General features: G+C 36.9%; 1 protein-coding gene across 1 annotated transcript; it reads right to left on the bottom strand.

Moving 5' to 3' along the window:
- Window positions 1-20: 20 nt before the first annotated feature.
- LOC141696184 (uncharacterized) lies at window positions 21-23,183 on the bottom strand. Its single transcript, XM_074500364.1, has 7 exons — window positions 22,877-23,183; window positions 2,989-3,689; window positions 2,852-2,941; window positions 2,341-2,470; window positions 1,270-1,624; window positions 488-542; window positions 21-209 (listed from the first exon to the last, which is right to left on the bottom strand). The coding sequence occupies exons 1-7, from the start codon at window positions 23,181-23,183 to the stop codon at window positions 21-23; spliced, it is 1,827 nt and encodes a 608-aa protein (XP_074356465.1).
- Between the last annotated feature and the right edge of the window lie 3,969 nt (window positions 23,184-27,152).

Genomic DNA, 27,152 nt, shown 5'->3' with positions numbered 1-27,152 from the left:
CGCCCAATTACATCAATATTTTATTTTTGACGGAACCAATGTTTAGCAGATGCATCCCATCGAAACTTTGTTGGGTATTTGATAAAGGTTAGATTGTGACCCAGGTTGTCATATCGGTTAGATAGCATCCATTGAATGAACATAGTGCCATCAGGATCAACTCTGTGAACAACTTCAGACAATGTCTCATTGTCACGAAATCTAACCTCCTGCTCATTTTCCAAGTGAAAATACAATCATTGTACAAAGGGCTCTATGTGATGAATGGGGAACTCAAATAGACGCCAACATGACTCGGCTGCCGAAACATATCGGCATGAAAGATAATTGCTCACTTCATCTGAACTTGAAGTTTTAAGAGTCGATGAACTCTCACTATTGCTACAGAGATTTTGGTTAGCGTTCTCTAAGCGTGCAGTTGCCGTATCAGGACTCTTGCCAATATATTTAAATAAATATTTTATAGAGAGAGACCGGTTATACCAACATTTATGTGCCCTTGATATTTCACCAACAATCCACGATGATATGGGACAACATGCCTAACGATAGAATGGAACCCATTAAAAAAAGAACTTACTAAATTGCAGACATTTTATAAAAAATTATTTATTATTTTTTTATATTCAATATTGCAGAATAAGCAAATTATAATAATTGCAAATGTTGGCCCGTCATTTGAAAAATTTGTTGGAATGTATATAGTAAACATCTATTCTATAAATCTATATTACGAAGAGTGTTTGATATGGCACAGTGTTCATAGTTGATTATGATGCAACCACGTTTTAAACTACATACTACTACCAAAAAAATGTATAAAAATAATAGTTATACAATGTTTCAGGATGATAGTGATTGTTAGCATTCATTTAACAATAAGTAATATGAATGACCACAAACACACCTATGTATTTATATATAGCTTTCCCAAACTCGTTAGTCGAAGGGAGATTGATTTTATTAGTGAAAGAAAACGAAGATTGAATGTTAAAAGAGTTTGTTCTAATTAAAGTTAATAATGTAGAGTACAATAAGATGTAAGCATGCAATCACTTTCAGAGGGTGGAAGACGTGGCAGGGGTTTCCTACACTTTAATCTAGGTAAATGAGCAATATTACTGATCCTATGGATATATGTGCATGCCATTTTTTATGGGAAAGGCATATGGGTTCTAAACACACTGACATGTAAAAGATTAAAGTAGTCATATTGATGTCGAAACTCTTTCAGGACTTGAAAATAAGATGTCGAAGAAAAGTGTGTACCTATTATCCAAATATATTCTGTTAAACTCCACTGTTACTTTTGTATCTCTCCTTCTATACAAGGCGTAACCGTCAGCGTCCCCAGCCATTTTATCGCTGAAAGATTTGGGATAAAGTTTTGTGCATCGGCCGTTTGACATGCAAGGACATTTTGGATTTGCAGGTCCACATGGTCCATGCATCATGAGTTGGGAAACTGCTTTGTACCCTATTGGATCTGCTTTCTTATCAGCAATTTCAACACTTATGACATTATCAATGTCCTCTGGAGTCAGCAACTTGTCTGCAGCACCCAACCATAATACAATATGAGCTTGTGGTAGTCCCCATTTTTGAAACTCCACTGTGTATACCACTGCAATTCTGTATAAAATAAAGGTAAGAATGTGTGTATACTGCCAGGGACCCACTGTTATTGAAATATACTTCTATATAGACAATTTTATGTGAATAATTGGAGTTTAAAGGACAGGACTATAAATTATTTATGGTTTAAGGCTGAATAAGTTTGTAATTAACATACCAATCAGGATTCCTAACTGGATTTATAAAAGTTTTAAAGTTAACATAGTAAACAACTGCACCAAATTTATAAAGTAGTAAAAGGTCTATTAAATTACATGGCCACAGTTAGTTTTACATTTTAATGCCGCACATAGACATGGACACCTTGATGTTTATGGTTGACATTTATCTCCAAAGAAAACACTGTGATGAAAAACCATGCTTAGGCTTAAGTGCAAAAAAGTTCTCAGTAGACTTCGACTGTAGAAAACCTGAAGCACCTGATGATGGTCATCAATTAGAAAACTCAACTGCCTAAAAGATATTAAAAGGGGACGGTGCAGAAGCATGTAATTAGGTACTACAATATGAGGTAGTACACAAGTTTCTGAATTAAGTTTAAGTACGTGTTTACATCTGCCTGTATGGTAAGGAGCTTCCACTTAAATGTTTTGGTTTCATTCTCTGGTTTGCAAGTTCGTATTATGATGAGATTCAACTAACATATAGCCCTGACATATTCAAAGTCAAGTAGTGGTAGCATTCATAAACTAAGAAAAAATATACCTGCGAGCACACGCCCTAAAATATGTTTTTTGGTGAAGTCATTGAGCATAGCATTGAGCTTCATTTTAAAGACCCTGGCCACAATATCAGGTCGTACAGAGGCACTGTGAGATCCAGAAGCCCGAACAGCCTCCTCAATTTCATCTCATTTTGGATTACACGTAAAAGTAATAAATAGGTCGGGATGTCCATATTCTTTGCAGACGGCTAATGATTCCTGAAAATTTTGTTGCATGTATCGGTAGCCACCAGTAAAATTTGATAGTAAAATCACACGTCTACCTACCTCTGTTGCATCCACATCACCGCGTCATATGTTGTCTACAATATTATTATAAAGATCTGATCTTATGATAGATTGATGCCTCTGCACCCATACTAGTCTCACACGCTCCACTGAGCACCAAGCATCAACTATAAATTGTAGGAATAAATGCCCACCGAGCAACAAAGTATGTCCTTCAGCACCACGATATTATGCCCTAAACGCATAGTATTCGTGCATACTTACCGCGTCCTTTTCACTTTCTGAATTGTTTGCATTACGATGTTTAATATTGATTCTATACCCATCTTCCCCAAACGGGAATAACAAAGGGTACTGCAACGACATAAAAGAAGGGTGCAATTCACTGATATGTTGCAGACCATTTTTTTATGCTCAACAACTACATCCCTCTTATAAGCAAAGTCATTATCAACCACAAGCCCAGCAAACTCATAATCATTGGCAGTTGGGACATTCTGAAATCGACCATCAGAAGTCCGCCTTTCAAACAATCTTAGGTGAATCTGTTCGGGTTGAGCGCCTGTAAATCGCTCATGCGCATGCTTAAATATACTGACTAAAGCATTTTCCCGCTCCAACATTTCTTGCAACATTGAGACAATAGTGGGATCCACTTCCCCTGCCTTTCCTGTAAAGCTTAACCGGGTATCCACAGCCTCCTGACCATCATACATATACAATTGTGCAAATTTCGATGTCAAAGAGCCGAGGCTATGATATTTACGTCCACAGACGCGAAAGATATATGGCCCCTTGCCATTATTAACCGAATGATCAACGTTACCCCCGAATGAACAAAATGCAAAGATGTTGTTATAGACACGGCTCTTGCTAAAATAAACACTTGATCTTGTCCTGTTAGCACCTATTAGGTAGTTCAATTCTGGAGGTGTTTCACGCAATAAAGGAAGTTGAACCTTCCCTTTACCACAACAAATTGAATAGCCCTTGGGTCCTGTACCCACATATCTGCCCGTAAATTCAGCAGCCCAAATGTGTGTTGTGCAGAAACCGCATATCTCTTCTTGTCTAACGATATTGAGGATTTTTTCGCTCTCCACTGTTCCGACAATTCAACAGCGAGTTCATTTAAAAAGAGCATTTGCACTATGATTAAAAGAAACAATCATCCACAAACTTGAAGTCTTACAAAAATCTTTTTTCTTCCGATTTATGGATGTGCACTGTGACGACTGAGAATTTTGCGACGTAATTAAGTCAATACAGTATGTGTTATGTGATGTGATTATAATTATGTGACTAAGTGATGATTAATTTTCTTTTCTGTATATTAGAGTATAGGAGCGTGGATAAAAAAAACGTTCCAATTTAAAGAATTAGCTTAGAAGTTAAGCTGTGGTGTCGGGCCGTCAGGTAGAACGGAACCCGTCCTAATAGGGAGTTAAAGAATATAAAATGTAAATTATGTGTGATTGAATGAACTGAATGTTTAAATAAAGTATTTCGTCCTAAGTGACGTGTCAATTGATAATGATAATGAGAAGCGTAATCGAAACGCCGAGCGTCGGGCCGTCAGGCTGAACTTGACCCAGTACGCGTAAAAGAGGATAAAGATTAAAGAAGGATAAATTTTATGATCAGACCTGAGTCGTTGGATGATTATATATGTGAGATTGTTGTCTGTATGCATGACTATGTGTTATGTGACAATTTTATGAATTTTAAAGGGATTATGTGACTTAAATAAAGGTTTAATTAACCTTCGCGTATTTTTATAAAATCATTCGAGTAAGATAAAAATATGGGATTTGTTCTATTATCTTCATAGTGGTCCTAGAGACTTTTTAAAAATGATGAGTGAATTTATTTGATGGTCTTTTCATTTTTAAATTGATTTTATGTGGAAATATTATTATTAAAGCAAGTTTGCGAAATTCATATAAAATCAACCATTTGCTCAAAAATCTATTATGAGTAATGGTTAAAAAGCTAATTTCGAGGCCTACGTATTAAAATTGTCATTTTCAATAATTCTCGACTTTCCGAGAGAGATATATTTAATATTTAAATTTTGTTGCATTTGAGTAAAAAGAAAAGGGACAATGAGCATAAAATGGAATTAGTAAATTACAAGTTTGCCCTTATTTTTAGTGGTATATAAACCCACTTCCCTTTCTCCTTTTCTTTCTTTTCCTCCCGTCCACTCACTTCCCCTTCTCTTTTCTTTCTCTCTCGAACACTCTCACTCTCTCTCTCGGCTCTCTCCATCTCTCATCTCCTTCACTTGCATGCAACCCTCAAATCTCATCCAAACTCAAAGATATTGCTACCTTTAGACTTTATTTTCGGTATACTCTTCGATTCCTATTTGCATGTAAGTGTTTATAGAAGTTTTGTTGGTTAATCACTATGGTGGTGTTCAAGGAAAACGATTTCTTGATGCAAAACCATGAGAGTGAATTCAAGCACTTTTGGGGTCATAAACTGGAGAGGAGACCCGTTATGGGCTCTCTCAAGTTCGACCACCACCGGCCATGATCCAAAGGAGAGCCGGTGTTGTTTCCATGATATGATAATTTGATTTTAGCTTTGCATGTTATGGTTTCTTGAAAGCTTGAAGAAGGGTTTTGTTTTTTTATGTTGAAACTCGAATATGTGATTGATAAAATGATTCCATTGATTATTTTAGGAAGTAAATGGATGTGTGTAAATGATTGTTGCTTAGAAAATCAAAAATTAAGGTTTGCATGTGAGTTTTTAATTCGGTTATATGCTAATTAAAATAGGAATTTGATTTTTGTAAGTTGATCTTGGTGAACACTAAGCTTATATAGCCTAAAGAGTGATTACATGTTAGTTTTAAAGAAGATCAAGTAGTGCATGTCAATGTTTAGTCCTTGAGTTATAAATCATGTTCTTGCCGAATGGAAAATAAACTTAAAAGGGGATAATTTGGTGATTATGTCGATGTATGTTGATTGAATGAATTGATTAGAGCTAAAGTCACTAGGTAATGCTTGGTTTTGGTGTTTAAGTGAATGGAATGATCTAGTTAAGGACTAAAACAAGTGGGAAATGTGATATATAACCTTGCATGTCAAAATCCATTCTTGCAGGTTTGATTTATGGAAAACCCGAATGGGTTCTAAGGAATAAAAGAGGAATTAAGTTGGTTTTTTTGTCAATTATATTAACGGCTAGTGAGAACTTGATTGCATGATAAAGATGGGGTAGTGTTTATGTTCGAATTTTGATGATTAAAAGAAGTTGTTGATTTTGACTATTAATGTGTTTATGATTCGGATTTTTGATTAAAAAGGATGAGGTTAATTGAGTAAATGACTCTTATGATTTGCATTAGTTGTGCATGATTATATGAGATTGAAATGGAATATATATGGTTGTGTTTTGTATGTATGGTTCGAATTAAAGAATAAAAGAAAAAGAAAATTTAATCGTTCGATATTAAGAGCTATAAGTGATAGTTATGGTAGTAAAAAGAGTTATGTTAGTGTGATTGAAAATATCCAAGGTTAAGAAAGTACGCTTTGGTTGTTAAGGATATAAAAGTTGCGAGAAAGGGATTATGCTATATGATATGTGCTATGTGCTTATGTGTATAAGCTATATTCGTATACTCGAGTCAAGGATATAATCGAGTTATCGTATAGAGTGATCGTTCCGAGAACGAGAGTTAAGAATCTGATTAAGGTTTGGTTTTATTGTAGATTCGGAGCGTGAGGGCATTCAGGGTAGGAAAGGAAAGGGTTTACTAGGTGGCAGTAGTTCAACCTTTAGGAAAGCAAATCCAGGCAAGTAACTCTGATTACTTGTGTAAATGGTTATAAAGAGAATGTTGTTCATACCATGTAGAGTATTGAACTTTTTAATTATGAAACCCTGATATTGATTTGAAGTACCCTTATTCTTGATAATCTGTTATTGATAAGCTTATTGATTCCACCCTTTGATAATATGTCCTTCCTGTTCAAATTATGTATTGAGCCATGAAATATATTGAACCCACTTATTATCCTTGTTAACCCTGTCTAATGATACCCTGTTCTTCCTGATAACCCTATTGATCCCTAAACAAATGTTGATCCTTCTAACTTAAGTGCTTTGTTATCCCTGATACAGAATTCTTATAAATTGTTCCTTGCGTATCTTTGAATCACTCCTTGAACTTTGTTTCCTTAAAATCTGAATTAAGAATGAGTTTCGACTTGAAAGAGTCCAAATGATTTCAAATGCTTAGTAATGATAAAATGAATTTTAGGAAACCTATTTATTTTTCCAACTCAAGGTTTTCCAAATGAATTCCTGATGGATTGGATTGGGACGTAAGAGGCTAGTGGGACTCGTCCAGTCATGGTAAGAGGCTAGCGGGGCTAGTCCAACTTAAGGCTGAAATTATGCCGATTGGTACCTTAAAGGCCGGAATGGAGGTCGATACGGGTTGATCACCCGTATATAATGAAATGGAAAGATAAAGTGATCCAATCAAGGGTTCTAAATTATTATTTAAAAAAAAGGAACTAAAACTTTATGTTCGGTAAATTGATTCTTGAAAATGGGAATGGTTTATACTGCTTTGAAAAAGAGTTGATTATGTTATTGTGAAGCTTAAAGCTCGAGAACCCTGATACTTGAATTTGTTGATCATATGATTGATTCCATATATTGAAATATTGTTGTTTTCCTCTTTTGAAAGATCTATTCTGATCCTTTAATGATTTGTGATGAATGTCGGCTTTCGTCCTGCTTTGAGCCTTGTTCCTTAGAAAGCCCCACATTATCCTTCAAAACCTTTCCTTAACCCAAAAGATGGAAATCTGCCACCTAGATCAAATAAAGTAGAATGCCCTGAGTTTGGTAAAGCATATTGTGATTTGATATTGTAGAACTGCTACATAGTTACTTGTTGAGTTTTATACTCGTTTGTTTTGTTTAATCTAACCATGGAAGTTAAGCAAGAAGATGGCCAGGCTTAGGCGCACTGCTCGTAAGAGCGTACCTGGTGGTCCCTACCGTGTTGAGGGCTTCCGGTTGCCAGAGTAGGTAGTGATAATTATGAGTAAGCTCGCGCCTAGAAAGAAGCGTTTAAAGATACAATGGGTTATCTGTCGGTTCCCAGCCGGAATCCATATTATTTATTTAATAATAATTTGGGTTTGTAAGTTATATTTTGTGATTGGTAGTTGTAATCTTGTCTCAAACTTTGTCCTATTGATCATGTTAGTAGTTTAATCGGGGTTTATGCATATTTAATTATTAGGTTAGAAGTGTGTGAGTCCTCATTTCATAACCCCGAGATTGAGGGCGTCACAAGTTGGTATCAGAGCCACAGGATCTAGTCCCTGAGACAAGTTAGGATTTTAAAAAAAAGGGTATTTTGGGAATATATCTATATCGCGAGAGAGTTCGACTCATATAGAGTTGAGTTAGACTATTAGGTATAGTCTAAGGAAAGTGTTTATTGGTGAAGTGGAAACTAGAGTTAGGGTGTGAGTAACTGGAAGCTTTATTTAACCCTAACATTGTTTCTTGGTTGCTGTTTTGTGTCTTCTCTCAGGATCCTAGTAGTGGTAGTGAATCAGACTCAGAGATTAGTTTGTTTGGTACCCTTGTGGACCCCGTTCCACCCTCTCCAGAGGAGCCTGTGTATGTTAGTTCAGACCCAGAGGAGGACCCTTTTGAGAGTAGTGAGATCCCTATACAGATTTCACCCTTGAGGCCAGATTCAGAGACCCATGCCCCTGAGCCAGAGTCCGAGATGCCTAAGACTGTTTCTGTCAGTGTTGGTGGTAAGTTAGCCCAGGATCGAGACTTTGTGTACTCCCGCATTCCTGAGTTGGGAGCTTTGGTGGATAGGTTGATTCGAGATTCTAGGAAGAGGACTTCAGTAGTGATGGAGGAGTGGAGAGCTAGGATTCAGTTGGTGGAGCAGGTTGCCAGGAGGAGATTGGATGAGGGACCATCCACTAGTGATGCTGATGCTGAGGCCCGGAGGCTGCATAAGATCATTCTCTGGATGTTGGTTGTGTTGAGAGAGATTTTAGATGATTTAACGGGACTGTTGGTTGAGCCCGTAGATTGTTATTTTTCAGCGCCGGTAGGCTTTGGGATACTTGGTCAGATGTCGGGATCCCTTTTTCATTTATTTTGTTGTATTTCAGATCAGTGTTGTAGTAGTAGTTGTTGGAAGTTAGGGGTAGATAGGGGGATATTTTCCAGTTTTTCCTCTGCTTAACCATGCTATTTATTGTACATTATTTCAGAACCTGTGATATCCAGAACTATCTTTATGTACCTCTGGTTTAAATAAATCCTTTGTCTTGCTTTCCATTATGCACCCTAATTATCTCATAAAATGTTCTCAATACCATGTTTTAATACATCCATGTTTTCGTATAACCATGTTTAAAGATCATAAAACCCTGTTCTGTGCCATGATAAAACAACACTGATATGAGAATTATGTAGTAGTAGGATTGCATGTGCAAAATGGGTAAAACTTAAAACTCATAAAAGAGATTTCATAGAAACTATTATTATATATATGTCATGCCATCGTATTGCTAAATAATTACTCAATCAGGTTTGTAAAAAATGGCCAACTCACCAGATCACCAAGAAGAAGAAATACCCACCCAAGACCCAGAAATAAACCCAGAAACCACTATGATGAGCAGACTTGCTCAGCTTTTGCAACAACCTGTGGCCCCTAAAGTTGGAAACTTTAAGCACTTTCAATTTGTTCATCCCCCAGAGTTCTTAGGTTTGCGAGACCCGATTAAAGCTCAGTCATGGTTGAGAGAAATGGAAAAAGATTTTGAGTTAGCAGAAGTTAAGGACCACAAGAAAGCTCAGTACGCAAGTTATTACCTGAAAGATAAAGCAAGTTTCTAGTGGGAATCTTCAAAGGCGTTGTTGGAAGGCAAAGACTTATCTTGGGAGAAGTTCACCGAGATGTTTCTGGAGAAGTATTTGCCAAGCTATATGCAAGATCAGTTGGAGATGAAATTTCTGGATCTTAGGCAGGAGGAAATGTCAGTAGGGGAATATGAAATGAAGTTTTCAAATTGTCTAGATTCGTACCTGAGTATATGAATACAGAGGCGAAGAAGGCTAAGAGGTTCCATCAGGGACTTAAGCCATGGATTAGGAGTCAAATAGCAATGTTGGAGATCAAGAATTATGTTGCTTTGGTTCAAATAGCAATGATAGTGGAAGGTGAGCGGGAAGCTGCCAGAAGAGAAAATGAAGGAAGAAAGAGGAAGTTTGAAAGCTCTGAGCAAGAGCAAGGAATCTCAAAGTTCAGAGGGAAGTTTGGAAAGAATGGTGGAGGTCAAAACCAAAATTTCCAGAAGTTTAGACCCGATAATGGAGCTCAGAAGAACCGTTTCCAGAAGGCTGGACAACTGGGGAAGGATAGCAGACCCCAGATTCAAGAATGCAGGAATTGTGGAAAGAGACACCCGGGGAGGTGTAATAAGCTGGATATAACGTGTTTTAAGTGCAACCAGAAGGGGAATTACTCTTCAAAATGCCCAAGTGGGGCAAGGAAGCCTGATTCGGCATGTTTCAAGTATGGCAAAGTGGGCCATATGGCCAGGAATTGCAAGGAGCCTGTTCAAAAGGCTAATATTCTCAGAATTGCTGGACCGCCGTCTCTACCAACACCATCAGCTCAACCCAGAGCTAGAACCTTTAACATGACGATGAAAGATGCGGTGCAAGATGTGGACGTGGTAGCAGGTATGCTTGTTATAAACTCAGTAGAAGTAAAAGTTTTGATGGATTCTGGAGCAACTAGATCTTTTATCTATGAAAGTATTCTTGATAAGTTAAATTGTGTTGCGTACCCTCTAGAGCCTAATTTGATTATAGAGGTAGCAAATCAAGAGAAAGTTATTGTTAGTAAGATTTGTCCTGATTGTGATGTGACTATAGAAGGTCGGCACTTTTCTGCTGACTTAATTCATTTTAAGTTAGGAGAATTTGAGGTCATACTAGGAATGGATTGGTTGTCAAACCATGAAGCGCAAATAGAATGTAAAAGTAAAAAGGTGAAGTTAAGAACTGTAAGTCATATGTCATAGACCTATTTGTATATTCGAGGATTCAACTCAACTCAAATAAGAATGTAATAAGTAAATAGTGGATCGACCGTCAGAGAGATCTCGTAAAGTAATATCTGTCAAAGGATTCAGAGACAATGTTCATCTACAGACTTGAGGAGTTAATTCACTGGAAGAAGTTCAAGAAGTTGATCATGCCTCAGTGATATAAGTCAAGATCGTGGATTTAATCAAGTGACAGAGATCTCGTCAGGGTATCAATAAATTACAAGGATTTAATCTGAAGAAAATCAAAGTGTCAAAGTCAAGACATGAAGAAACGTCACGGAAGTTAGTCACTCATGAACCAGACAGTACATCGAGTGTCAACGTTGAAGTGGTGGAATTGATTCATAATTTTCAGTGATTTTCAGAAGATTTGCAGAAGAATGGTTGCTGCTCAAGACTAGAATTAATTCTCTATTAATTAATTAATTCATCTAATTTAATTAAGAAAATAAATTATATCTGTGAAGAATAATTTATTTATTAATTGAATTAATTGATTAATTAATTCTGATTTAATTCTAGGAATTTTAGGAATTTTCAGAAGTTTAATTGGATTAAATTTAAGCTTTAAATCAGCAAAACAATTGAAAATGAACTAGCATGACAATCAGGATTGTCATACCGATTGTCATGCTAGGCCAAATTCAATTGTTACACCGAAAGTCACTCTGGGAGGGTGATTGTCTTGCTAGTTCATTCTGATTGTCTTGCTAGTTCATTCTGATTGTCTTGCTAGTTCATTCAGATTATCTTGCTAGTTCATTCAATTGTCCTACCGAAAGTCATACAAGCTTAAAGGATTGTCATTCCAATTCAATTAACTCAGCTGATTGTTTAAATAGAAGCAGAGAAGCAGCAATTGTTTTTAATCTCAATCAAAAAACACACAAGTCAAGAACAAAAGCAGCCGCCTCCTGAAACATTTTATTTTCTTCTCTGCTTACATCAAGATCATAATTTCTAGATTGTAATGTTAAATCTAATCCACTAGAAATCTTTATCTTGTTCTTGTGTATCAATCTAGCGGATTAAAATCCCTAGAACTTAATCTCAAATCGCGTTTAGCATTTGATTCTAATTATTGCAAAAATAGAAAAAGTTCATGTCGAATTTATTCTAAATTTGTGATAATTGATTTGAGATTAATACCTTGTAATCGATACAGTTGTTGTAACACATTTCAAGTTTAATAATATTTTTATTTAACTTGAATTTTGTTTCACATTTTTTTTATTCCGCATTTTATTCGATTATTCGGTACTGTTTGTATTCAACCCCCCTTCTACAAACATATTGGGACCCAACAATTGGTATCAGAGCCTTCTGATTAACGAACAAATCAAGATCCTAGACTTTTGTGATTTTTCAACTCCTTGAATTTTTATTTGTTCAAAAATTCATAATGACTTCACATAAAGTTGGAACCGTTAAAATTCCACAATTTGATAATGAGAATTATATAATGTGGAAGAAGAAGATGCTCTTATTTTTACAAGTTGCTAATCCCAAATATTCAAACTTGTTAAAGAAGGGTATAAAAACTCCGATGGTTATTGAACCGGAGGTAATAATAAATGGTGTGGTGACTACTGAAGCTAGAACCTATCCAAAAGATCCTGAAGATTTTACTCCTGCTGAGAAGGAAGAATTCTCCTTGGATGCCAGCCTTCAATTAATATTAATTGATTCCCTTGATCCCCTAATGAACAGACATGTGATGAACTGTAAAAATGCTAAACACATGTGGGAAACTATTGAGGTAATTAATGAAGGCACAGAGGAAGTTAGGGAGAACAAGTTGGAAATCCTAACCTCTGAATATGAACATTTCAAATCAAATCCAGGAGAAGGAATTACTGAAGTGTTTGAGAGGTACAATGCGTTGATCAACAACCTGAACATCAATGGAAAGTTTTATTCAATCAGGGAGGTCAACAAAAAGTTCCTTTTAACACTGCCAGCTCATCTTGAACATAGAATCACTGCCATTAGAGAAGCTAGAAATCTGAGTGAGATTTCTTTGGACAGGCTCTATGGAGTGTTAAAAACCTATGAGTTGGAGCAGATTCAACAGAAGGAAGTCTACGGGAAGGATAGAATGGTCAGCACATCTACTGCACTTGTAGCTGAAGGTCAACAACAACAGCAATCTCAACAGTCGGAGAGAATGGTACAGTTTTCCAAGGGTGAGGAAAATGAGTTAGTAGCAGAATATGATCCTCCTACTACAAATCAATCAAGTGATGATTTTTATTCCTTGGAAGAGCTGGAGCAATTGGAAGACGAGTCAATGGCCCAAATTGTCAAGAGATTCTCCCATGTCAGATTCAAGAGGAATCCCAAGCTGAAGTACAAGTCCAACTACAACAAATTCCAGAAAGGTGGATCTTCATCCTCTAACACCAGCAGTGGTGGATACAAAACAGGGATGGTTGATCGGAGCACCATTAGATGCTATAACTGCAATGAGTTGGGACACTTTGCCACAGAATGTAGAAAGCCAAAGCAAGTAAGAAAGAACTCTGAAAGGGCTTATCTGGCAAAGGGAAGAAGCTGGGATGATACTGACAGTGAAGATGAAGATGAAGGAAATCTTGCTCTTATGGCTATTGATGGAAAAGCTTCATCGTCAAGAATAGAGGTAAAACTTTCTGATGCTGAAATGGTTTATCATCTAAGAGGTAACTTAGATTGTGCACGTCGTGATAATGAACTGTTAAGTTTACAGATCACAGACCTTGAGAAAGAGGTCAATGAATTAAGACTTGTGCACATTAATCAAGACAAATTAAAAGAACAGGTATCTTTTCTAGAGAATAGAGTTGACTGTTATAGAAAACTCGAAACTATTCTCAAAGACAAGATCACCGGTCTTGAGACTAAGGTTAGAGCCTACTTCAATTCTTGTTCGAAGGCTAAAGAGTTCTACAGTAAGCAAGCTGTTAATCAAACATCTGGAATAGGTTATGATTACAATGCTGCTATTGGAGAATTAGGCATAAACTCCCCTCCCCATGTCTGTGCTAAAGGGAGGGAAGTACCACATGTGCTTAAGGGTGTTGATGAACCCCTCTATAAAGCATCAATTGCTGAACCATTTGATGCGACCTCTTCTGTTATTCAAGAAGAAATACGTGCTGAAGATCATGCTTATGAGAAGATTGTTTCCAAGTCAAGTGAGTCGAAAGTTCCAGTCAAAGTTGTGAAAGCAACTGAGACTAACTCAGACACATATGAGTTGGATAACAATAATGCCATGTCTACCATGCATAAATTGCCTGCTATTAATCACTCTCATAAAGCATGTGGTGTTGCTAATTGTATGTCTTGTGCTTTTAATATGATGTATGCTTATTTTAATGGTAAGCATGTGTCTAATGATAAGACTACTCCTCGTCAGCATGTGAATAACAAGAAGCATGATAGGTCTAAGACTGCTAGTCCTTCTAAGGCTAGAAAGGAGACATTTGTGCCTAAGCTTAAACAGAAATTTGTTAAGGCTGTTTACAAGGTCAAATGTTCAGTCATTGAGAATGTTGAGATCGTTAAAATTAAAAATGTTGTTTTGTCTGACAAAGGTCAGTTCTACAAGTATGCCGGGCCCAACCAAGTTTGGGTTCCGAAGAAGGTCTAATCCATTTGAAGTGCAGGGCTGTATACAGGTATAACCGGTAGTGTGGATTCTTGACAGTGGATCATCAAGACATATGACCGGAGATAGAGCCCTGCTATCAAATGTGGTTGAGAAAGCTGGCCCCCTGGTTACCTTTGGAGATAACAGCAAAGGTTTATCTGAGGGATATGGCTGTTTGCAAGCTGGGAATGTTATCAGTGAAATTTTGTATATTGTGCTAGGTTATTATCAGGAAGCAGTATCTAACATATAGCACCAGTGACGAGACTTGAGAATATTACGACATATCAGACACTTGCTGCACATTACACTTGGAATTGTACTCTAGTAAGATGTGTACAAGTGTACTCCTGGTTGGTGAGTTAAAAGAGGAAGTCAGTGCACCACAGTTCATGGACTTTGCAGCTGCAGATCTATTGGACTATGCAATCTCTTCTTCACAATCTCACTTCAGGTTGGTATGAACTAGTGTACTGCTCAAGCAATCGTCAAGGACATGGTATGGCACTCTAACAGAAGTTATAATGTTATATGAACTAGTAGAGTCGTCATATTTATAACTCTCTTATCACTAAGCACAATCATATTGTTTTATATGTGTAGTGGTATATTGATTATGCAACATAACAATTAGTATCTAAAGTACTTGACAAGTATCGGTCAATGATATCTTGTTAACATTATGTTGCAGATATTTGTAAGCTTTTGATATGAATGAGAATTACTTAGACTTTACCCTAAGTGATCAATGTTTTATCAAAAACTCATTCATATTGAAAAACAAAATCAAACTTCTTTCTACATTAGTGATTTCTTATGTCATGTAAAATCTTTTGAAATCACTATTGTAAATCATTTTCTCTCTATTACCATATGTTCTATGATACAGGTTCAGTCTCCAATGACTTTCTTTCATTGACAGTCATGAGGTTGAAAACCCACAACGTCTATCCCAGACTGTAAAGACAAACACAAAAACAGAACCAACCAACACTCTTTTACCACTAAAAGTAGTATGAATGAGCGTGAGGGAGATAGTGCCTAGTGCACCACATAAGGAAGGTTCTGTAGTCAACCCAGTAGCTCTGTCTCATACATAGATGAGTAGTATTTAAACCGAGACAACTGCTAGCCCCCATACATCTTCTCAAAAAGATGTAATGGCTGAAAAGGTACAAAAACAGTTACTAGATTCATTCTCTCAACAGGGTGAGTCTATTGAATTTTGCCTGTCGGCCAAGGTATCCGATGTAGTGTCACCACTTCAAACATAATCAATTCTTGATGCACAAGGAGAGGTTACACACACAAAGGATGAGTTGACGGAAACAAGAGTTTCGACCATTTTAAGGTCAGATTCGATTGTTCAAGGTTCGTTAGTGGACCAATTGCCTTTACAGGTGTTAGGAGAGGATACTGATCCAAAAGCCATATGTCAGTGGTCAGTGTCTACCTTCCCAGGCTTAAATCCCCTGGATGCATCTGCGGATAGTGGATCTGACATAGGCGCAGATCGGCAACTTGTTGACAATGATTCAGATATTACCTGATAAGTCACAAGGAAATGTCTTCACAGACATTAGAAGGGAACCTTGATCTTTATGCTAAATTCGTTGGATCATTGTTTACCTTCCCAGAATTCAAATCTGGAACCCTAAAAGGGAAACTAGCAACTTGTAGATTATGACTCAGATTTATCTGACGAGTTTAACAAGGATGGGGATTTGTGAACTCCCATTGCACCACCTGTGACCTCCTTTAAGGATGGCTAAGGTGATTTTCCTTGCAGGTACAGCTGGATTATGGAGCTATGAGAGAAGAGTGATACACTTGTGAGAATGAGTGTAAACACGAGTGGAGAGAAGAGTGAAACACATGTGAGGTACACTAAAACACAATCACACACTCACAGTGAGGAAGAAACAGAAACTACTTGTTATTTCTTTTCCAACCAAGTGAAATATGAGAACTCCTTCTGACGACGGCATACATTCCTTCTTTAAGGGGGAGATAAAAGCTTGAGTTATAGTTTGGAGGATTCCTCAACTAAGGGGGAGAAATAGCAGGGAGGAAGAAAAAGATCCTATATGTACACTACACCACACCATTGTTGTTTGTAACTACGGATCCTATTGTACGGGAGAGGTGGTAAACACAAGGTGATTTTCTGATAAGGGAAGAAGCTGTTAGGGGAGTACCATTGGTTTTTATCTGCGGATCCTATTGTACGGGAGAGGTGGTAAAACGAAGGTGATCTTCTTTAATCAGTTGATTCTCATAGGGGGAGAAGCAAGAGATATGGGCTTCTCAACAGGAAATGTGGTTGTACAAATGAAGATGGAACTACTTGAAGATATGTTCAGTCTAGAGGAACATCTACTTGGAATCTGGAAAATGTTAAATGTCATCCAGAACTTTTCTACTATTTACTTTGCATGTATGTTTATATCTTTTTCTTATTTGTTAGTTGAGTTATCCTCTAGGTATTTGTGTGTTATTGTCTAACAAACAAATAGGGGGAGATTGTAAGTCATATGTCATAGACCTATTTGTATATTCGAGGATTCAACTCAACTCAAATAAGAATGTAATAAGTAAATAGTGGATCGACCGTCAGAGAGATCTCGTAAAGTAATATCTGTCAAAGGATTCAGAGACAATGTTCATCTACAGACTTGAGGAGTTAATTCACTGGAAGAAGTTCAAGAAGTTGATCATGCCTCAGTGATATAAGTCAAGATCGTGGATTTAATCAAGTGACAGAGATCTCGTCAGGGTATCAATAAATTACAAGGATTTAATCTGAAGAAAATCAAAGTGTCAAAGTCAAGACATGAAGAAACGTCACGGAAGTTAGTCACTCATGAACCAGACAGTACATCGAGTGTCAACGTTGAAGTGGTGGAATTGATTCATAATTTTCAGTGATTTTCAGAAGATTTGCAGAAGAATGGTTGCTGCTCAAGACTAGAATTAATTCTCTATTAATTAATTAATTCATCTAATTTAATTAAGAAAATAAATTATATCTGTGAAGAATAATTTATTTATTAATTGAATTAATTGATTAATTAATTCTGATTTAATTCTAGGAATTTTAGGAATTTTCAGAAGTTTAATTGGATTAAATTTAAGCTTTAAATCAGCAAAACAATTGAAAATGAACTAGCATGACAATCAGGATTGTCATACCGATTGTCATGCTAGGCCAAATTCAATTGTTACACCGAAAGTCACTCTGGGAGGGTGATTGTCTTGCTAGTTCATTCTGATTGTCTTGCTAGTTCATTCTGATTGTCTTGCTAGTTCATTCAGATTGTCTTGCTAGTTCATTCAATTGTCCTACCGAAAGTCATACAAGCTTAAAGGATTGTCATTCCAATTCAATTAACTCAGCTGATTGTTTAAATAGAAGCAGAGAAGCAGCAATTGTTTTTAATCTCAATCAAAAAACACACAAGTCAAGAACAAAAGCAGCCGCCTCCTGAAACATTTTATTTTCTTCTCTGCTTACATCAAGATCATAATTTCTAGATTGTAATGTTAAATCTAATCCACTAGAAATCTTTATCTTGTTCTTGTGTATCAATCTAGCGGATTAAAATCCCTAGAACTTAATCTCAAATCGCGTTTAGCATTTGATTCTAATTATTGCAAAAATAGAAAAAGTTCATGTCGAATTTATTCTAAATTTGTGATAATTGATTTGAGATTAATACCTTGTAATCGATACAGTTGTTGTAACACATTTCAAGTTTAATAATATTTTTATTTAACTTGAATTTTGTTTCACATTTTTTTTATTCCGCATTTTATTCGATTATTCGGTACTGTTTGTATTCAACCCCCCTTCTACAAACATATTGGGACCCAACAAGAACCAAGGATGGTGAAGAAGTGATATTTAAAGGAAAGAGGCAAGAGAAGAAATTTCTAACGGCTATTGAGGCAAGAAGATTAATACGTCAAGGATGCGAAGTTTATTTGGCTCATGTCATGGACGTGGAGAAAGAATCTGTGAAGATCGAGGATATTCCGGTAGTAAGAGATTTTCCGGATGTATTTCCTGATGAATTTCCTGGACTACCTCTAGACAGAGAAATCGAGTTTATGATTGATTTGGCTCCTGGAACGGAACCAGTGTCAAAAGCTCCCTATCGCATGGCGCCGATCGAGATGAAGGAATTGGCAGCTCAGTTGCAAGAACTGTTGGACAAAGGACTGATCCGACCGAGTGTATCCCCGTGGGGCGCATCGGTGTTATTTGTAATGCCCTCCAGACCCGGGGTATAAGTCTGGGGGTTACGAGCTAATCACCAAACATGTACAAGCTTATTAATAAATAATAAAGAAATGAAACTAAACCCCTTAACAACTACCAGGACCTTTTTAGGTTGAAGTATGAAAACAAGAACCACTAACTACTTTTATTATAAACCAACATTTAAAATCTCACAAACTTTCTTTATTACAAACCATTGTCTAATTCATTTTAAACTAAGTTCAGCTTTTATTCAAACACACATACTATCTATCAACACTCCACCTGCTCGGACAACTCAAAGCTTTCTTCCTGGATTGGGATCAATACCTTGGGTATAAGAGGATCCCGAGGCTTGACCCGCTTCTTTACCACTCGTGTCCTGACGGGTTTCATATTCCTTCTTAACTGAAACAATAAGGTGAATAACAACAAAAAGGGGGTGGGCCAAAATTGCTCAACAAGTCTACAAAATATACACAATGTTAAAGAAATATAACTGAATCCGTAACCCAGGTATATCTGCAAAGATATAACCTCATAAGAATCAAAAGAAGGTCATTACTGGCAAATACAAACGAACTAAACTGGACTCAAGTTCGCAGCTATACCCTGCTGATCAGCCAGGATACAGTGCAGATCTATATCTCACTATATAGATCCCGTCGGGCACCCAGTCACTACGACCCATCTCAAGGATCCGGTTATGTCCCGGTCCTTAGGATTAAGTAAAATTAATCCCTAAAAGTAATGTTATCCAATCCCTGGAATAGCAACCGGAATAATCGGTATACTTTGATATATTCTAATCACCAGAATATATCAATAATTATGAGTAACAATTGGAATATGAATAATAAATTGAAATGAAAAGAAAAATTCAAGTATCGAACTGAGATATGAATAAAGGAATTAAAGTAATGCAAATGTAATAAGAATCTGAAGAGAATATCACTATTCTGGAAAATAGAATAGAGGAGAAACTTGCCTTCTGTGCGACTTACTGCAATTAAATCACTTCCGTCTATTCCCTACTTGACCTGCCTTGCTGGCTTAGTTTCTGTTAGCAAAATAGACTGGTTAATTCATTTTGTACTTCAATTTGCATCTTGCATCGACTTCATTTTGTTCTTATTATCTACCCATACGCTTATCACCAACTCGAATATTATATATAAGCAAGTAAGACTCGATTAACCACATAATACACATAAGCACATAATCGTTTTTATAGTTAAAATAATTTTTAGAATCGAAATCGACTCGCTGATTGCTCCGTTGATCACCTTCTGCTTCATTTCCCATTTTTCCAGAATTTTCCGAGCTCGTCTCGGCACGCATTTCGATTGATAATCAAGCAATCAATAAGGTCAACTAATTTCGAGAAGAAATTAAGTCTTCATATTATTTTTAGTAAAAAGAATTGATTTTTCTGAGTCAACAGGCTTTCGTTTCGCTCAAATCGGACTAACGGTTGAATTATTATCAATTAAACACTGATAATTCAATTTATTATTCAATATAAATAATTATTGCTAATTTTTAAATTTCAAAATAATTTTTAAATAATTATTTAAGAAAAATCAAAGTCAAAAATAAATTTATTATAATTTTTGGAGTTAAAATGAAGAAGTTATAATTTATTGAAAATTATGTGACCATTTATCGAAATAATTAATCACTTTTAAATATTTAATAAATAAATAACTAATAAATAATTAATAGATTATTATTTACTAATTTAAAATAATTAATCCCTAATTATTAGGATTAATCACAATTTATTACAAATATTTACAACTCATCGTTATTTATTCGATTAGATCAATTATTTATAAATAAATAATCGATACAACTAGCTGTTACATTATTTATAGGATAATTAGTTATTATTCGAATCATAAAATGATTGAAACATGAAGCATGAAACGATTTCAAAACTTCCACATGCAATCATGAAGCATGCTCAGAGCAGGCTACAGATAATACAGATTGAAACATTAACTAATGGAAACCAATTTTATCAGTTATATATGTAGAGAAATGCTTGCATTCTTAACAACAAATGTCTTCCTCCACTAATAAAATTTAAGGTTTCGAACATCATCAGATGTAGACCAGTACTTTAAACCACGTTTACAATGGCTCTCTCACAGTTTTAGATCTTTGCACAAAGACTTTTACTATCAGATATTAGACTCTGTTAACATGTACTTATCTAGTGAAAATATGCATGCTACAATGTCATACATGTTTATGTTGTGATCCAGGTCCCCTTAGGACCAGTACTTGGTTTGTCTCTAGTAATCCTTCATGTTGGACCCCCTAAATATTTTCTCTTCGTGAGTCTCTCCCTATATATATTCACATAACTTTGTAGACATTTGATTTTATGATGCTTACTAACAAAAATGAACATTGGAATAGGTCAGGTATGTGCAAAAACTATATTCGTACAAAGCACAAATAAAAAAACTAAGATGTTTAAATCTATAAAATTATACTGTACCTGAAAATTGTATAGAAAATTGAAATGCTTATGAGCTCTGCAATAGACAAATGCAAGCAAGTGCAGCCACTGTATGCTGATGCACAGACACATCTTGTAATGCTGCTGAAGACATTCTTGATGACAATACTTCTTTTAAAACAGTCATTGCACCGTAAGCAACGCACATCGCACACAAGTCATAAATAATTCCATAATCAGTGACCAAAGGGTCAGGTCTCTGAGGGGAAGATGATGAAGTAACCAAGCCAAGGGATGATGGTTGAGGAGGAGAAGGAACAACATTTGCAGGAAAGAACAAGAAGCAAGTATAACGACTGGTATTTTTTTGTTGCATTATTTATATGTATAACTAGCATAACAACCCGTGCGAGGCACGGGTCATTTTCTAGTGATTTACCCATTTTTTGATGCAATACCTATTTCCAGTGTTTTGAATGCTATGAAGGATGTATGGCTGTGTCTTTTGTACATGCAGATTATTAATTTATTTTATTATTTTGTCCTAAAAACCATGTCTGGATGGGGTGTAACGTAGTTGAGCTTCCAAACTTTGCTTTGTTATGTTTGATTTGCGGTTGAGGATGGATTCCCCTTGAAACTAAAGCAATGCAGAAAATAAGTTCTAACAGAAGGAAGCATCTATAATACTGTAGAAGATGTAAGCAAGGGATGCTAACCCCGAGTAATAATTAGGATAGCAGGAAAAGAAAGCGCGACTAAATCTTGAACAAATAGGAAGTTGAGAAACTGGAAACGTATCCACAGTTTCCGGTTTGCAGTAACAGAAGGGAAGCACACCTACACAGTTCTAGTTTCGTAAAACCAGATACAGACTCCCTTCAAACTACAGTATATCTTAAACATATTAAATATATTAAAATAAGGTAAATATATTAAATATTATTAAAATAATATTTTAATAATATTAAAATATTATTAAATATTATATTATTAAAATAATTAAATATATCTGATTTTTGTTCCGATTAATCCCTCCGATTAATCCCTGATTTGCCGATTAATCCCTAATCGGTACCTAAACTGATTAGTACCGATTACCGATTTTTACAAACCATGATTATACGTCGATGCAGCCTGTTCATGTCTGTAACTTAATATACACACATAAATATAGAATATAAAAGGTAAACGGCCAAGACCGACCCGTTCCCTAATAAGAGCAAATGAAAAGACCGAGAAAGAGTAAAGAATTATGAAAAGAAGAACTGTAGATCCAGTAGTATGATAGTATACACTTGACTATAGTACATTATAAATCATAACTTAATCAATAAACCAATATATTATTCTAGATTTCAGCAATCCATCATATTGTTTCTCAATTATAACTTCATCATCTTCTCCACTTCTTTTTTCTTGTCACGATCAACAGACAGATATATATGCATAGTATAGCTGTTTGTGAATTTTAAGAACAAGAACACATGTACTCAGAAATACGCACAAGTCTGCTATAACAATTTGGTTATTCAGAATGGAAACATACAAAGTTTTTTAACGAAAATACAAGAGCAACATGGACCTAAAAATTAGGAGCTAACAGATACTGACTTCCTCGCAAATTTCCACCACCTCACGGTCCTAAAAACACCCCACTGATTATTTGACTAACTCAACAAACTTGAAATAAAACATTTATTTAGAATAAACTGGAAATAAACTAATAAAGTTTAAGATTAATCCAAAAATCTCCCCCTTAATCTTAAACTCCATCATGCTAGCTCACGAACACCCAGAAGCTTCCTCATCTTCTCAAACTTGGCCACGCACAGTGCTTTCGTCATGATATCAGCTCGCTGGAAATCACTTGCTATGTACTTAATCTCTATCTCCCCACGTTCGATACATTCCCTGATGAAATGAAAGCGTACATCAATATGCTTGCTACGACCATGGAACACCGGGTTCTTTGCAAGGTTGATGGCTGACTTGTTATCAACATATATGATCACTGGACTCACAGCTTCACCTGTTATTTGGCTTAGTACATTTTGCAGCCAAATACTTTTGCACGCAGCAGCAGTTGCAGCCATATATTCAGCCTCACAGGAAGACAATACTACACACTTCTGTTTCTAGGACATCCATGTAATAACACTATCGTTTATATAAAACACAAGACCTCCGGTACTCCTTCGATCATCATGGTCTCCAACCAGATTACTATCAGAGTATCCACTTAAAATGTTGTTCCCACCATTCTTAGAGGACACAAGTCCATAGTCTAAAGTTCCTTTGACATATCGAAGAATTTTCTTCACAGCATTTAGATGCATTTCAGTTGGAAGCTCCATATAGCGACTCACAATGCCTACAGAATAAGCGACATCTGGCCTGGTATGAACCAGGTATCGAAGACACCCCACCAAGCTTCTGTACTGCGTTGCATCAACCAGCTTTCCCTGTTCATCTTTGGTTATCTGTTCTTTAGGATCCATCAGGAATTTTGACGAGTTGCAGCTTGCCATACCAGCCTTTTCGAGCATTTTCTTGGCATAGCCAGTTTGTCTTAATTCAATGTAGCCCCCTCCTTGCTTTACTTCAATACCCAGATAGTAAGACAGCAAACCCATGTCACTCATCTCGAAGTTGTGGTTCATCTGTTCTTTGAATTCCTCGATGAGTTTTATGTCCGTGCCCGTAATCAGTAAGTCATCCACGTACACTCCAACAATTAAAACTCCATTTCCATCTTTCTTTACATACTCAGCGTGTTCATATGCACAGCGTTTAAAACCCAACTTCTCAAGACACCTGTTAAGTTTGGCGTACCAGGCGCGAGGAGCCTGCCTTAAACCATACAAAGCCTTCAATAAGCGATACACCAGTCCCTCTTCTCCTTTCTTTGCATATCCTTCAGGTTGAGAGACATAGACCTCCTCACTAAAATCCCCATTCAAGAATGCCGTTTTGACATCTAAGTGGTGCACTTGCCAACCCTTTTTCGCTGCCAATACAAGTAACAGTCTAACTGTCTCTAAGCGAGTTATTGGTGCAAAGATTTCGTCGAAATCAACTCCTTTCTCCTGTACATATCCCTTTGCCACTAGTCGTTCCTTGTGCTTGATTATTTTCCCATCAGCATCCCTTTTTAGTTTGTAGATCCACTTCAAGCCAATCACCTTATGTCCTTCTGGTAATTTTGTTGACATTCAAGTTTCATTTTTTTCAATAGACTCTATTTCTCTGTTCATCGCCTATCTCCACTCTCGACTTCCCTTTGCTTGACTGTAGTTCTCAGGTTCTTCTATCCCCATGAGCATCAGTTCATCCTCCATATCAAAGGCCTCATATATATCACTGATTCTCCTGGTAGGTCTCGGTTCACAGCTATCATCATAGTTTTCAGGATCCAACAACGGTGTTGGTGAGTCTGGTGGTGCATTCTGATCATCTCCCCCTGACTCCTGATCATCTCCCCCTGACTCCTGATCATCTCCCCCACTTTGATTATTCTCTCCGTTGTCTTCAGCCTGATTGTAACCTTCAGCTGAGTTCTCAACATCTGGAACTGAAAAATAGCTGTGATCTTCGTAGTTATTTACTTCAGAAAAGTCCCATGACCAACCTTTCATTTCTTCAAACTCCACATCTCGACTTATGTGTATACGCCCCTATGTTGGATCATAAAGCCTATATGCCATGGTACCCTGTTCTCTGCCCAGGTTAATCACTTTTAAGCTATGATCATCTAGCTTCTTCGTGAAAACTTTTGGAACCTTCATATGTGCGATGCATCCAAAGACACGTACATGATCAATATTAGGCTTGCTTCCCTTCCAAACCTCATATGGAGTTTTAATTGACAGAGCTCGAGTGGGAAAGTGATTTAGTCGATACACTGAATGTCGTACAACTTCACCCCATAATTCCCTAGGCAATTTCTTGTCTTTCAGACAGCTCCGAGCCATTTCAACAATAGTTCGATTTCTTCGCTCCACGACACCGTTTTGTTGTAAAGTATAAGGAGCTGTGTAATGCCTTTCAATACCGTTTTCCAGACAATATGATGTGAATTCTTTAGAATTGAACTCACCTTCCCTATCAGTCCTGAACACCTTTATCCTCTTTTCTGAACCATTTTCCACCAGTGCTCGAAACCACTTGAACATACCAAATGCTTCATCTTTACTCTTGAGAAAATATATCCACATATATATCTACTAAAGTCATCTACTAACAGAAGAAAGTATTTATTACCTCCCATAGTAGCTGGTTCGATCGGTCCACACAAATCACCATGTATCAATTCCAATGCCCTTACAGCGGTGTAGTTTGCCTTGGACGGAAAAGGTTTCCTCGTCTGTTTTGACATCAAGCAACCAGAGCAAACTTCCTTAACCTCTTGAATACCAGGAAACCCACGTTCCATGTTTTCTTTATGCATTAATGCCATAGACTTGAAATTAACGTGACCCAATCTTACATGCCACAACCGAGATAGTTCATCAGACTTTAACAATGGACAGTATGCTCCACGGTTTCGAGTATGATTTTGTACAGCCTATTGAATGACCTCTTCACCTTCATCAACATTTTACCTTGCTTTTCATAGACCCACAAATGGTTGTTGTTCATCACTACCTTGTTTCCTTCTTCAGCCAGTTGTCCCAAGCTCAGTATGTTACTGTGTAGTGTTGGTATAAAATAAACATCGCGTATCATTCTCTCCTCCCCATTCTTGCATTTTATGATCATTGAACCCCTTCCTTTTATCTCAACTACAGAACCATCACCAAACTTGACACGGCCCGTGACTGATTCATCCAATTCACAAAGCTTCAATTTTATTCTTGTCATATGGCTACTTGCTCCATTATCTAAATACCAAACATTTGACTCAGTTTGATTTCCGTTGTTGTCAGTGTTCAGTTTTGGACTTATGTTCCTTTCATTTAACAAAACCATCTCAACCTCTGTTTTCACATAATTTGCCAGTAGGAGAGCTGGTTCATCCTCTTCAAACTTAGCTAGACGAGCCTCCTGATGTGCCTCCTTCTCCCGGCGTGGTCTCCTACACTCAGCTGCGAAGTGCCCCAGCAGCTGGCAATTAAAACATCGAACTTTGCTTTTGTCACGAACTCCTCTCCCTTTGTAGTTTGAGCTGCCTTCATTGTTTCCTCCCTTCATTCGTTTCAGCCACTCTTCCCTTGTCAACAATAATTTTCCTTCTCCATTTTCTCTTTTGGACCACTCCTCCTCAGTGAGTAATAATTGTCCAGTTGACCCATCACTCTGGCCCCTCATTCTTTCTTCGTGGGCTTTAAGCGATCCCACAATTTCCCCCACCGTTATCGTATCAAAATTCCCAAACTGTTATATGGTCGATGCGATCTGCAAGAACTTTGAGGGAACTACACGCAATAATTTCTTGACCACATATGCGTCCTTCATCTCTTCTCCAAGAGCCCTAACATTTGTGACAATCCCATTCAGTTTCGACCAGAAATCATCTAATTCGCTTTCTTTCATAGCTAGTGATTCAAACTCCGCCTTCAGTGTTTGAATTTTTGCACTCTTAACCTTCTTTGCACCTTGGTACATGGTTTTAATTGCCTCCCAGGCATCCTTGGCTTGTTTCTTCTCCGCGAGTGACAACAAAATCTCTTCAGGTACACCCTGATAGATCATAGCCAGGGCAATCTTATCTGTTCTTTCCTCAACGTTGGCTTTTGGATCACTTTGCTCCACGGCCTCCCACACTCCATGAGCTTGCATCATAACCTTCATCTTTAACGCCCAGGTGGTATAATTGGTTTTGGACAGCGTCGGATAAGTCAGCCCCATCGATCTTCCTTTGCCTTTACTTGACTCCATCATTGTTATCTTTTACATGTACTGTTCTGCTCACCTTACGAACCTCGCTTTGATACCACTTCTTGTCACGATCAACAGACAGATATATATGTATAGTATAGCTTTTTGTGAATTATAAGAACAAGAACACATGTACTCAGAGATACGCACAAGTCTGCTATAACAACTTGGTTATTCAGAATGGA

The sequence above is a fragment of the Apium graveolens genome, chromosome 11 (genome assembly GCF_009905375.1).
Source record: "Apium graveolens cultivar Ventura chromosome 11, ASM990537v1, whole genome shotgun sequence".
NCBI classification, from domain to species: Eukaryota; Viridiplantae; Streptophyta; class Magnoliopsida; order Apiales; family Apiaceae; genus Apium; species Apium graveolens.
Note: the sequence above shows the minus strand (reverse complement) of the source record. Positions and strands in the feature narration are given on the sequence as shown.

Excerpts from the sequence above, each read along its gene's own strand:
- LOC141696184 (XM_074500364.1), bottom strand. The coding sequence starts at position 23,183 with ATGGCTGCAACTGCTGCTGCGTGCAAAAGTATTTGGCTGCAAAATGTA. Across the intron at positions 3,690-22,876 it reads GAGGAAGCTTCTGGGTGTTC|TGGAGAGCGAAAAAATCCTC; the intron begins GTGAGCTAGCAT and ends TTGTCGGAACAG. Across the intron at positions 1,625-2,340 it reads TTTAGGGCGTGTGCTCGCAG|TGGTATACACAGTGGAGTTT; the intron begins GTATATTTTTTC and ends ACAGAATTGCAG.